This window comes from Lathamus discolor, chromosome 3, assembly GCF_037157495.1.
Source record: "Lathamus discolor isolate bLatDis1 chromosome 3, bLatDis1.hap1, whole genome shotgun sequence".
Classification (NCBI taxonomy): Eukaryota; Metazoa; Chordata; class Aves; order Psittaciformes; family Psittacidae; genus Lathamus; species Lathamus discolor.
The window spans coordinates 65850606-65864931 of record NC_088886.1 but is presented as its reverse complement, the minus strand read 5'-3'; the positions used below and the strand labels follow the sequence as shown (position 1 = coordinate 65864931).

General features: G+C 43.4%; 1 protein-coding gene across 1 annotated transcript in view; it reads right to left on the bottom strand.

The window, feature by feature from the left end:
* Window positions 1-14326, bottom strand: part of IQCA1 (IQ motif containing with AAA domain 1) — a 95134-nt gene that overhangs the window by 44581 nt on the left and 36227 nt on the right. Inside the window, exon 7 of the mRNA XM_065669639.1 lies at window positions 1490-1574. Coding sequence (XP_065525711.1) covers window positions 1490-1574 — 85 coding nt within the window. The remainder of the gene's footprint in view (window positions 1-1489; window positions 1575-14326) is intronic.

The window sequence follows — 14326 nt, the reverse complement described above, 5'->3', positions numbered from 1 at the left end:
TTCATTACAAAGTCAAGTAAGGTCAGAGTTGTCAAAGGATAAAGAAATATAGAATGTATAATAACGCAGCAATGGTTCGTGAAGTGATTAATTTGTATTTTATTTTCCCCAAAGTGTCTTTACCCAAGCCTTATAAAATGCTCACTTTTTAAATACACTTCGGTCTTGATTTTTCATGGAGTTTAACTGAGGAGCACCCTACCCATTCACAGAAGCTAATATATACAAGAGGTGAAATCCTGTCTCCCCTGGAGTCAAGGACAAAACTCCCATTAACTTCAATGGGGCCAGGATTTCATTTCCTATGTTGCCCAGTAGACCAGTGTGGAACAAACCCAGTTGCCTTAGGGATTTTTAATATGCAGCTGACTCAGTTGAACAAAAACTGTTTTACTTGTCTGACATTCAGGTAAAATCATGATCGCACTGAACTTTCTTTTGCCAGTGGTATTCTGAGTTCAGGTTGTCGCATACATTCTGCAGTTGGTTGTGCTGGCTGAAAAAGACAAAGCCTTTGAAAAGTAGGTAATAGCTAGTGAAAATATGTTGAGAAAACAGGTGTAGTTGTTTTCTTCCAGGTATTTTTCTTTCCTGAAGGGAAAGCAGGCAGCAAAACCATCTCTTCAGACTTCTGTTTTCCTTTATTATGTTTTTATGCAAAGAGAAAGCAGATGCCCAAGAAAGATGGCAAAATAGCTGAAGAAGGGAATTCAAAGCAAAGGACGACTTTATTTCTCCATCATCTCCCACCACATCCAGTTGTGCTCAGTACAACTTTTACCATTCTCCAAACTGTGTTTATCCCTGTTGGTAGCAGGTCTGATTAGCATCATGTTCCCTCAAGGCTTCTCCTGCAATAAGCCACACTTGCTGGGTGGCTCCCCCACTGCTCAGAGCAGCCAACAAAGCCTTGTTGACTCTGGCATGTGTTTCTACTTTAGGAGCTGAAAACATAACCAGGAGGTCTCCTTTGCTCTGTCTGGGACTGAACAACAGAGAGGCTTAGAGGCTTTCAAGGCTGACCTTAGAATGCTCTGAACTTGGCTAAAACCAGGAGCATGCCCTGAGCTCACTTTTAGTAAAGCACAGAGAGCTGTTTGTAGCAGTTTTCCTGCCTATTTTTGTAAGCAAGGCAACTGATGGTTAGAGTATTCTGCTTTATGCTGGGCTAGTCTGTATTTATATCTGCTTAAACTATACAAAGACTGCTTGTATAGCCCCATGATTCCAGGAAAGACTGAATCCAAAATGCTGTTTTACCATGCCTGTGTTAGACCATCAGTTGCAGGCAGCGGATGAACACAACTGTGTCTCTCAACAGGGGAGCTTTAAGGACCGCAGAGGTCATGCAGCCCACAACCAGCCACCATGCCTGACTCACCTAGGAGTACCAGAGGCTGCTGTTATGAAAACTTACTTAAACAGACCTGTTTTGTGGCAATACTTTCCCCAGTCCCATCAACCTTCTTCATTAAAGAAGTGACAGTACCTGCTCTGGAGTATTCTGAGAAAGAATAGCCATTGACCCTCCTGCCTCTTCAGTGGGATAGTCAGGGAACCTGCCCACGATGTGCCTGTGCGAGAAACACAAGTGAGAAAGGAATTACAGTCCATACCTTTTCACCTCGTTGGCCAAGTTGTTAGCTGGTGGGGAAGCACACCCTCCTGTTCAAACACACAGAGCTGAGCTGCTGCTCATGACAGTGGCTTTTTGGACAGGAAATCCACTGAAACAGTTACAAACCCGTGTCTCTTGCTCTGTGGCCCATCAACACTGAGAGTTCACTCTACAGCAGAGCCTTAGCTTAAAGTGTGCCTGCTTATAGCTCTACCCTCTGCTTTCAACATCCAGCTTTAAACAATAAATACTGATTTTATTTAAATTGGGTTTTAATCTACAAATTCCAGATTGTATTCCCATGGGAGGATCTCCACCCTTCACGATTTCAATATACTTGCACAATTTGGTGGTGATGGAAGCTGGTGAGGAGGCTTCACAGATGCCATGGATAACGTAGGGTGCTTCCAGACCCTTCAGAAAGAGACTAAAAGATAGAAGCAATTACAGTCCAAAGGCCATTTATATTTATAAGTCTTGAACTTCGTTCACTTCAGTAACTTTTTGGGTGATATTCGGAAGATTTTCTGCCTGTTTGGCAATACCATCTTTATGGTGCTACCAAACCCCCTTCTGACACTGGAGGCAAATCCTTCCACTGCTTTCAAAGCGAATGGTAATGCTTCCTCTGAATGGAATGAAATTTCCCTGGAGAAGGAAACAGCTCAGAAAGGTCAATGTGATTCATAAAAATTGCTTTCCTTTCTCCTTTCTTAAACAACTGGTACCTTCAGGGACTTTCCTAGCCTGCTGTTGAGCAGGAGGCTCAATTTTAAATGAAGATCCTTGGAACACAGCATCTGTTATGTTTCTACAGCACCACGTGTAGGGTTTAGACCTCTAGCTAGTATTAATGTAACACCAATTACGGAAGAATAAACAATTATCCATCTGTGACTGTAACTGAACATTGCAAGTCTGTTGCATGTTCAACAATTACTAGTTCTATATGCAAACAGATGCAAACCTGTGGTCACTGCATCCCCAGAAGCCAGAAATGAACACAGGGCTCTTATTGTTAGCATATTTTCTATTATTACTACTACTTTTATTCTAGCAAGAATGGTATTTTGGCCTCAAAACCCTGCATCATCCAGTTAACTTAGATCAGGGTTTGTTTTCTACAAACACACAGAAAACAGCTCAATTTTATTTTAAAGGCCTGGCTTGCAGTAGCAAATTGCTCAAAATCTGATATTAAGACTGTTGCTACTTTACTAATGCCAGCTGAGGGGAAGGAAAGGCAATATTCACTGCGGGTGAAGAATCATTCTGGAGTCCATTGCCCACTGAATGTGGAATCAGTGCCAGCTTTCAATATTCATTAGTGCTATATTTGGTATTTTGATTGGCTTTTTTGCTTCTAAATCATTTGCAGCTCTTGGGGACAGAAATCTTTGCCCTCTGGCTATTTATGGTGAGTGTGCATCTGAGCACTATAGAATTCAATAGAACTCTGGATATTTGCAACTGGGTTCCAGGTCCTGATCTGTATTTGTTGCTGAGCTCTTTGGCAGTTCTTCCCTGTGTGGGTGCCGAGGCTCTGGCACAGGGTGCCCAGAGAAGCTGTGGCTGCCCCATCCCTGGCAGTGTTCAAGGCCAGGCTGGACACAGGGGCTTGGAGCAACCTGCTCTAGTGGAAGGTGTCCCTGCCCATGGCAGGGGTTGGAGCTGGATGAGCTTCAAGGTCCTTTCCAAACCAAAACAGTCTGGGATTCTACAACTGGGTCTTCGGTTGAGGGCAATGCAGAATCTAAGTTCCTGTGGACATCATTGACCCTGGGAGGAGATAACTACCATAGGTTTCAGTGGTAGTTCTCTTCTGGGACACGTATTTTGTTTTTCTGGACTTCATCCTTTCCTGTGTGCTGTTGTTTTGCAGATCAGTTGCTGCCCAGTTGTCAGGGAACAGTATTCCTCAGTCTCATTTTCCTTGTCTGACCTCCTGTGGGTTTTCCTCTTTTTCTTTGAGGTTTCAACAACTGCAACTGCAGTCTTGTAATGCCTGGAAAGCATGCACATACCTGACCCTGTAGACAAATTCCTCTCTTTATGATAGCCTCTGAGTTCAGAGGTTAAACCAGGGATTCATTTGGCCTGTAGATCCGCACAGAAAATGCAGTCATTGATCTTCCTGGTCAAAAGTTCACTGGGAAATGTAATGAATCTCAATTTTCATTCTCCGCTCACTTTTTGGCAGCATTCTACTCAGAACCATCACAATGGGTTGTCTCATGCATTTGTCATGAGATGCTAATTTGGATTCAACTAAGCTATTTTGTATCAGCTTGTTTTCTAGTGGTTGAGAATGACAAAATGCCAGGGTAAAATGAGCAGCCAGCATGCATTCCATGAACCAGCCAAGGCTATTCCTATATCTTTGGTCCATCAGATAAGCTCCATGTCTTCTATGGCTCAAGACAGTCCCACCAGGCATATCCTCTTGAATAAGGAGGATCTCCCAAACATGTAGAATGCTTTTGAGCTTGCTTTGCACCAAGAATAGTTCAGATAATTTTAAACTGCCCTCCCCTTTTGAAACTTCCTAGAAACAATGAAGTGTTCCTGATTAGAATGAATGTTCTAAGGCAATCATACTGAAAGAAAATGAATCCAGATGGTGTAAGACTTGCTCCAAACTTGAGCCTCGCATGATCTTTTGTTTTGCTAGAAGTGTAGGTGAGAGATTTATGTTGGAAAATCCTTGATTCCACCTATGCGGCACTGATGGCACAACTCAACCTATAAACCAAGGCTTTAGAGAAGGTGGAGCTTCAGAGGTTCCCATAGTCAGCAACCAGCTTGAAACTTGAACTGGGGAGTAAAAGAGCATTGCACCCGCATCTGTGTCTTTTGGTGACTCCAAAAGTTGAGTCAAACACAGTCACTGTAGGGCTTTAGCTCACTGGAGATGTGTGAATTTCAGCCTGTGTTTGTTATTTAGCTTGCTCTCTTGGCTGAGTGAACTAAAAGCCCCCGCTGCTTGGTCAGCATTTATTTTGGTTTTCAATATTTATAGCACCCTGACACTGCACATCAGTCACCAGGTCTGACAGATCATCCACAGCTCACACACCCTGATGCTTCCTCTGTGTGTCACTGAGTGCTGTCAAACTGAACTGGTGGTCAGGAAAGTCTGGCTGCATGTTGATGGGGAGAGGAGAACGCAGAAAGCTCATGCTCTTGATAAGAGTATTGGAGTGTGTAATGTATTTGAGGGATGTGGTACATGTCAGAAACACCTAGTTCTGAGGCAAGTCAAAACTCAATGAATCTGTTACTTATTATAGTCTCAACATTTGCATGGGGGGAAATGGTCCAATTGTGCTTTTCCAGCATGTCATAAAAACGTGTAAATGCCAGACCTGGAAGAAGCAACTCCTATTTTCAACACGATAGCTTCAGTGGGAGTGCTGATGCTGTGTTAAGGACTGCAAGCGAAAGCAGAAGCAAACCCTATTGGATTCATCGGAGGATGCAGTTCTAGTAAAACCGTTCACCTAAATGAACAACTGAAATCTGGGGGCAATCCGCAGCACAAACACAGGCTGGGGGAGAAATCTGTGTTTGGGAGCTTTGCTTTCTCTGCCTCCAATCAAACTGATGAGTGCCAGAGTTCAAGATAGGCAAAATATCCTTCTCTGGGTCAGAGCCACTGCTGTAATAGAACTATAAAACGGTTCTGTTCTGTGGAGAACACTGCTGAAGAAGGGACCTTTAGAAACTGGTATGTGAGAAATCCATTACCTTTCTGGAAAGTAGTGAAATCCTGTCAACAGGAGCATAGCATGGGTTTGGGAACAGTTTTATTGAAAAGCCATCTAATTGGAATGAATGGGGGCCCTAAATCTGAATCAAAGCAGCTCAAGCAGAAGAGTAAGGGGATGAACAAAGATGGAGGACTGAAAAGAGACAACTTTCTTCTCCCAGACAAAAAAAGAGAAGGGTCTGATGAGGTTTTTGTGCTGTTTCTTGAGTTAAATTCTGTTTTCTGGTTCACTGTTACTGCTCTCCCCATTCCCAAACCTGTTCCTCTTATAATAACTTAGATCTGTCAAGTATAATTAAAAAGAAATGAACATCTCTGGTTTGCAATGCAAACCCTTCTGTCTCTGATCCCGTAGCACAAAGTTCTGGCAATTTGGGCTTAATTTCTGGTTTAGCACACAACCTGCATCCATGTCCAAGTTTTAACTAGATGAGAATGGTTCTTTACCATCTCCAAATCAGCACCAGGCTTGGTAGGAGTCGCTGTTATTGGCAGTCTCTGCTGAAGTCCTGCTCAACCCTGAATGCTGTGGCACCTCCATTCTGACCCATCAAATCAATTCCTTGCCTGGAGGTAACCCCACGCTGTGCTTTACCCATCTGCTGCTCACTCCCCTCCTTGTTCCAGGAGCATCACTGTTGGGTTTTGCTTAAGTGTTTTCTCCCTGTTCCACATTGCTCAGGGATGGTTACAGTTAAGGCTAAATATTGCTGTTGATTTATGGGAACACACCATTGATTTAAACATTTTCTCCTGTAATAGACTCAACAAGTTACTACTTACTCTGTCCTCTGGCATGATTTTACACATGTTATTCTTTCTTTCTGGCCATGGCTTCTCCAGCTAATTGCATAAAAGGCCTTGTCAGGAGAAATAAAAAATTGCTCTTTGGAGGAAAAAGGAGCATTTAACTCTTTTCAGGGTAAGAAAGGATGTGGGCTGTGTGCAGCAGCAAAGGGATGAATGAGGGCTGTATGTGGAGGGACAGCAGAGTGTTCTGCACAGAAAAGGACAAAAATGAAGGGTGGGGGAACCCTTTAAAGAAATAAACCCCTTGTTATTTTGGAGTTCTTGCCTGTTTCTGCAATCTTTCCTGACATGGGTTCTCTTAAATAGCAGTGTTGGTTTATTTGAGGTGTCTTTGTTGCAGTGTTTTCTTCCCTTTTGTCTGTGTGTGTTTTAGCTCTTTGAAAAGCCACTTCCAGAAAAAACAACCTACTCAAATGCAGAATTACTTATAAAGCAAGGTAAATTTCCGCAGGCTTCTTGTCATCTTTAATGGGTTTGGACAAAGACATATTCCAAGTGATGTTTTATCTGAGGTCCTGATCCTCCAAGCATTTACTTGTATGTGTGATGGTTATGCATGGAAGTAATTCAGTGGAATGTCTTACAGGGAGAAGTGTTTGGAGGTTTGGAAACTTTATTGTTCTGCATAAATATTCAGCTTTAAAAATGTAAGATCAAATGTTGTGGGGCCAACAGTGTGCAAGGAGAAACACTCCCATGAAGGAATGAATGCGAAAGGTTTGTGGGGAAAGGTGATAGCCTTTATTATAGTAACTATAGTAATTAGATGGTCTTTTGGGTCCTCAATGCCTGCCTTAGATCTGAAATGATAGAAGTGAGCTTCAAAGCCAAGTAATAGTTAGGAACAGTTGTTGGAGGGGACAGAACTAAATGTGGGCTGTGGTAATTCTCTCTGATAGTTTTATTACACATAGCATTATTGGCCAAGAAAGGTAGACCTTTGGCTGACCTAGTACAGTTGCTCTTAAGCTTCTTGAGTTCTTACAGTGAAATGGTCTGTTCTGCTTTGTCATGAAGCTGTTTTACCTTTTCGAGGGTCCTCCTGGTCTTTTAAGGATAGCAATAGGTAATCAGTGTACAGGGAAAAGAAAAAGGGAATCTCTGTTTTCACCTTCAGGCAGACATGGGTCTGAGCCTTCTTTGCCAGGATTCCTGGCTATCCTGCTTCCTGCTGTAAAAACCATAAGGTGAAAAGGAGGGAAAAGAATTTTTTGATCTATTGTTACCTTTGAAACTCTGGCAAATTATTCCTGGTTTAAAACAGCAATAGATTTTTCTTCTTGAAAAGAATGGGAGATGTGGGAAGGCAGGACTGCAAATTACTGCTAAACTGCTGAATGACAACAAGAGGCAATATGGGCACGAATAATGCCAAGGAGAAACCAAATGATTTATAGTTCTTATATTGTCTTCAATTAAAAAATAGAAGGGAAAACTCAGCACAAACATCTGGCAATACTACCACTCACACAATGTTCTAGTGCTCTGATTTTACATGTCCCTCCCTCCCCTCAAAGAGTACTGCCAAAAGCTTTCTCAGAGCTCAAATTTGAATTAACTCATCACTGGGAGAAATTGCTTTCTGAACTCCTTTGCAAGAGCTTGTACCATCCAACCCATGCTGAAAGCTCAGACAAACCTAGAGAAGACAAGCGTTAAGTTTACCCATCATGGTATGGAAATGAAAATAAGATTAAAGGGACTGGAAAGCAGATTCCTATAAGGTTACTTGCTGGTTTTTGGCTTGACTGCTGCCATGCAGAACAGGTTTGGGCAGAGCTGCTGGTAAAGCTCATGTGAGGCTCTCTGCAGCCACAGTGGAAGCATCTCCTGGTAGATCCAAGGACACCTGGATGTTTCATCCCTGCCCTTGGAGGGCATGGTTTCTGAACTTAAGAGCAGGGCATGTTATGGTGTCACACAGCAGCCTCAAGTAGCTGTTGGCCTTGTTACTGAGGAATTCATCGGACTGACTGTATGTACTTGTGTTGGGGTAAAATCTCTGCTTACCAGAAACAGGCTTGAGAAAACCAGAAATCCTGCTGGTTTGCTTCTCTACAGAGAAGATCTGACATTGGACACTGCACCCATGCTTTGTTTCCTAGGTCTAAACTTCTTTTCCTGCCTTTCCTTCTCTTTTGGACTGGTTTATCATCCCGTGTTTACTGGAGCTGTGAAGCAGCCCATCCTCCTCAAGGGGCTGTCTCAAAGGTGAAAGGCTGCTCCTCCTCTTTCATTGTCAGACTGTCTCCAGGCTTATTTCCAGTGTTAGCTTCCTGTTGACTGTCTACAGCCTTTTGAGGAATTCAATGCAGCTGGAAGGACAGTGGGTTGAGCAACCCTTCCTGCAGAGGAAGAACTCCCCTCAGGGCCCAGCACCACAACTGGGGGACTTGGCTGATGGAGTAATGAGTATTCTGGAGCACACAACTCTCATTAAACACTCAGTTGTTTTGATTTTCTTCTATCTTTCCCTTCTCGTTAGAGCAAGGTCAGAAATACAGAAGCTGGCTCAAAGAAAGGCCAGGTCAAATTCTCCTTGTGTTTTCTGAATTCCTTACCTCTGGTCAGCTTATCCTGCCTTCATAGAATACTGAGTCCTGACTTGAATTGGCAGTGCTTCCTGTGCTTAGCATTAGACTTAAGAGACTGAAACAATTATGGCCAGTTTTAAGCAAGATTACTTCAGCTCAGACTAGAAGCTTTGTGAGAATAGCTTTCCTGCAGAGTCAGCCAGAAGGAATCAACAGTACTTTATTAACACAAGATGAATTCTGTAAAGAGGAAAATAAAGCATGCGATTTTCATAGCAAGGCTAGCCAAAAGAAATAACTTGCCCTCCAACATCACAAGTTTCTTTGGGGTTTGGAATGCAACAGACAGAGCATTTTGTCCTGTGGGAGCTGTTTATGAGAAATTTGAGCAATTGCTTTTGCTTCTTAGAAGTCAAGGTGTTAGCTGAACAAAATGTGTCTCTGGATGGGAAAGAAGGCTGTAAGAATGAGCATGGCTGCTTTAAAGTGTTTTGCCCTGGCCCGTCACTTGAACCTGAAGATAATGCTTTGAGAAGGGTTGAGAAATGGTGCCCTGGGCAGGCTGAGCACCTGGAGAAGTGTCTCTTGCACCTAAGCTCCATGTCAGCTCTCTCAGGATCCCTTCTCCTTGCTCTGCAATGGTAATGGTTGTGCCGGTGCTGTATTCCTTCTGCCACCACCTGACTGTGAAAGGTACTTGAAGTATTTCAAGGGTATTAGCACTCTCTGAAATGACTGCGCTCTCTGAACCTATGGCTTATGTGCTGGATGGATAGCTGTGTGCATGTATAATAAATTCAATGCACCTGGGGCATGCCAAACTCCCTGCATGTGCTGTGCAGCATTTGCACCCTTTATGTCTGTCAGGCAAACTGGGGACTCAGAGCCTGAAAATGATCAGAGAAGCCTCATGCTTTGATCTACCCTTATTGAAACACTAGGATAAATACAGCACATAAGAATAATACATAACCTTTTCTGTCAGTGGTTAAGACAACCTGGCCTACCTGATGCAAGAGTGGTAAAATGATGTGATTTTTATCTGCTTTATAACCACTTGCATCATTTCACACCATTATAAAGATGGATAAATCTGAGGTGATATTGAAGGTGGCACCAGACACATTTCAGTAGCTAGAACTCTAAATCTGCCTTAGGTCTATGGTATCAATGCAGCAATACAGTCCAGTCTGGCATAAGTCTAACTTGCCTTGTTTTTTGCCTCCCTGGATGAAAATGATCTGTATGTGCATACTGTCCTCTCCAACCGCTATACCATGGCTGTCCCATTCATGGATCGCTGTTCCCCTGACCTGCTGCCTGGCCATGACTTGACTTTAAGCATTTGTAAAGGACAATGTGTAATCAGCATCTGTCAGGCATCACATTACTGCTTGGGAGAGTGGCTTGCTACTTCATTTGAGACCAATACTGTAGTGCTGGGCTAATGGCACTACTCAGAGCTAAGACTGGAAAGCACTTGTGATGCAGAAGAAAAACTTCAGTGGGGAATAAGAAGCTGAAAATGACACATAGGATGGTCTTAAAAAAGGCAACCAAACATGCTGCTGTGCTTTGCTGCTTCTAATGTTCTTGCCTACTCCAAGAGATCCAGTTCTCTTTCGCCTGCACAAGTGTTTAAATGAACAATTCCATTATAAATCTGTGGCAATTGCATGCATATGAAAACAGTCACAGTGCATGAGTCTTCAATGTCCATTCCAATTGGCTTGTGCAGCCTTATCTGAATAAATCACAGTCAGTTGTACACAGTGTAAAACCAGGGCAAAATGGGATCAATATGGGAGAATATTGCAGAGAATCTGTATGTAGAGTTCCACATATTTACAGACTCATGTTCAATGCTAACCACCAAACAGCTCAGTAGCAAGAAGAATAGTTTAGAATCTCTACTTTGGTGATTTGAAAAAGTGTGAGGAAAATATAGGAAAATAATGTTGGAGCCCCATACAGAATTAAATACCTCTTGTAGGGCTCTGGCCGTGCCCAAGTGACCGAATTCTTCTGCACATCCTACACAGTGGTATGCACTGAAATTTAATCGGTTATAAGCACAAAATGGAGCTTTTTTTATTGATATTGCTTGTTTACATGACGGTTTAGTGATGTGCTTTTTAAGCATCTCTTTGGTAGGGAGGGCCTACAGGCACAGGGATGTCCTTTGGGAATTTGGAGCTGGACTTGCAGCCCATACTCGTGGTAGAAACACAGTGCCTTCCTTCTACCAAAGTGGTGTGAGAGGTAAGGTGGTGTGGGAAGTGCAATTTGAAGGGCAGGTTTACTCACTTACTACATTTTACACTACTTTTGTATGTGGTTTTGCAGTACTGGAGATTTAAATGCGTTGTTTCACAGGCCTCTATAGAGGATCAGTTGTCTGGAAAGGCTTTATTATAGGATAGCAGAGCTCCCTCAGGCAAAGAATGTAAAGATTAGGTTTTGACAGGAATGAAATACAGGCACATACGTGGGAGACGCTACAATCAGCTGCTCCCACCTTCACTCCCACTGGTTCCCAGGCCTCCTGCAACTGCAAACCTTGCAATACATGAAGAATAAACCCATGATTATACATGATTTCCCAGAAGAGGATCAAGGTGAAATGATACTTTGGGCATAGCATTACCCCCTCTGTAGCAGCTAAGAGCTGAACCCATGATGGGAAGCACATGTATGCAATACAAATGATGGCAGAGCTCCGGCTATGGAATTTGCTCCCTTGGAGCAATTGTATTTTGACTTGGAATATGGTGAGGACTCCTGCAGCTACACAGGCTGCAGCCTTTAACTTATAGCCATGCTTTAAACCAGTATCTTCAAAAGTGGTTGCTGGATTAGAACGCTTTCCAGAAAAATCTGTGGGAAAGAGTCAGTCTCCCTGTGTGATGGGGAGCACAAAAGAGTAAACTTCCTGTCCAACCACCAAAGGATTACTGAGTCAGTGGGATGCTCTATGAAGAGGGAGGGGAGTATCTGAACAGATTTTATTTGAGGGTAATGATGTAGTTTCCTGGATTAGGTAAATACCTCAGTAAAAATCCTGAACCAGCTCTTTTATGGTTCTACACCCTTTCCCCAAGTCAAACAATATTGTATTTGGTATGGGCTCTTACTGAATAGTACTGTGTTGATGTTATTTTGTACAAGTAGAGCCTAAGGAGAACTAGCAGCCCCTCGATGGGCACCATTAAATGTCTCTTATTCAGCCTAGGATGGTAACTCAAAATAATGCTCTTGCTTAAGCCCTAAGGATGCCTGACACAGCAGACAAAACACAGCTAGTTTGTGGTGCTAATAGCTGGGTGTGTGTAAAGTCATGTAGTATAAATAGTTCTAGTTTCTGTTGTGTCTGCACAGGGCTGAAATGCACAACGACTTCAAAGCCCTGGACTCTGACCTGGGTAATAAACCCAACCTGTTTGATGGAGTCTGATCTTTCCCTGTGCTGAAATCCTCAGTAAAACTGAAACACATTTACTCTGGAAGAAATGGATGAGCCCCAGGCTTCAGGCAAGGTCTTGTTCTGTCCACAGAAATGCTACCTTCCAACCTTGTCAGTGCTAAGGCATGATTCGGTCCAAGTATAGGATTGGGTCAGATGAACTTTAAAGCTAACTTTGTATTGGGAAGAGTTTGCCTAGATGCTTACCAGCCCATGCAGCACACTGCCCACCTCACAAAGTGCTAGTGCTCTCAAGGGAAATAATCAGCTCAAAGAAGAACAAAAGCCTTGTCTCATGTGCCCTTGACATGCTTGACGATGCCCCAAACCAAAGGGCATGAGCTTATTCTATTTAAATGCATCTGGATGTTTTATTAACCACGCAAGAACCTACTTTCAGTTGTGCTCTCAATCTTAGTGGTACGTTGTGGCAGCTGAATTTGAGTGTAATTGTGTATTTTGCTGGTTGACTCAAAAAGAGATGAGCTGTTTCGTCCAAGGTAAAGGTGATGGAGGGCAAGGAGAAAGGAGACTGGAGGGAAGTGCTCTTACAGGTGTGCTAGATGTTAGCCCCATTTCCAGTGTAAGCCTGGATTTCCTATGGTAGATCATGCAGGTCTCTGCTTGTGGAATTCGCTTGGAATTCAGCACTAAAGTTAACTCGTCAACAGCTTGTTACAGATGTTGGCATACTGATGCCACAATGCCCTGAATCAGCCTTATATTCCATCAGCCATTCTGCTGCTATGGTCCCCAGTATGTAAACTCTGAAAACCCCACGGCCAGTGAAAACAGTGAAACAACTGGATTTCAGAAGCAAATCTATTTTCTCTTCAGAAGAAGAACAACAGGCTGCCATTCCCAGCCATTTGCATGCCTCCATCCTCTCTGTACTCAAACATGACTCCCTTACAACCCAGTCTTTTTCCAGACACTCACCTGAGCTTGCTTGCTGCCACACACATTTGGGTGGTGCTGTTTTTTCTTTGCCGTGGACACACTTCATGTTTTCTATAAGTTTTTGGTTCTAGCTGTCCCTATTTTTCCCTCCCCCCACTTCTGTGCCTCTTTCATCCCTCCATTTACAGTTCTGCCTCTCCAGCATCTCGTGCCTTGTTTCTGCTACCCCTTTGCTCTGCTTGTGTCAGTCCATGGCCCCTTTCTTCTCTGCATTCTGCAGAGCCAAGGCTGAAAATGTCTTTTTTACCTCCTTTGCTTGCTTCTCCAAAGAGATCATTCTGCGGAGCAAGGGCTACAGCTTGGGAGCCACTGCTCTGCTCTTCTTGTTCATTTTTATTCTCCTTACTTCTAAGCTTTTCCTTAGTTTTTCTCTTCCCAGAATATCCCTCAAACACCTCTCCTCTGCCAGCCACTGGCTTGTCAGTGCCTTTCTGTCCTTCTACCAGGCACCAGTGGGACTCCTGGTTCTTTTTTCTCTGCCCGTTTCTTGTTCCTGTATTCCAGCAGATCTTCATTCATTTTGCTTGTTGGAAATAGGGAAGTGGGGAAAACTGGTTCTTCTACCTGCTCTGTATTAACTTGCTGGGGAATACACCTCTCCCTATCACAGTGGAGTTTAAAAAACAGCTGGGCCGGGTCTCTTCCTCTTCGCCTTGGGATTCATCCCTGTCTTTCTTTCTTATTGATTAGGACTGTGTTATGCTGATCAAACCAAGAACAGATCAGAAGATGGAGCGAGTGCCTCTGGCCAAGCACAGTAGGTATCTAGCTGGATTACTGGAACAGAAACTGAGGTGAAAAATCAGGCCCTAGCTATCAGTGTGAAATACCCCGCTTGTCTGTTTCTGCCTGTGGTAGGACTCTGCTTGAGACAGGGATAAAGGAAGTGCAGTGTGGGAGGACTGGAACCGAACACATCCATTGAACAGGGCACAGTGATGCAGCATTTGCCCGCAACAGCCCAGTCTGTTCTTTAGGACATGTAGAGCTTATTGCTGCTGGCAAGTGTGAGTCCTGGAATGCAACTGTTTGTGTGAGTATCTATGACAACAAACAAATCACGTTTGGGAAGTGTCCTTGAGGGTATGGGGGGTGGGGAGGGGGGCGGGGGGTTGTTGCATTATGCTGGTAACACTTAGCATTTCCAGACTCCTAATCCCCAAGTATTACTA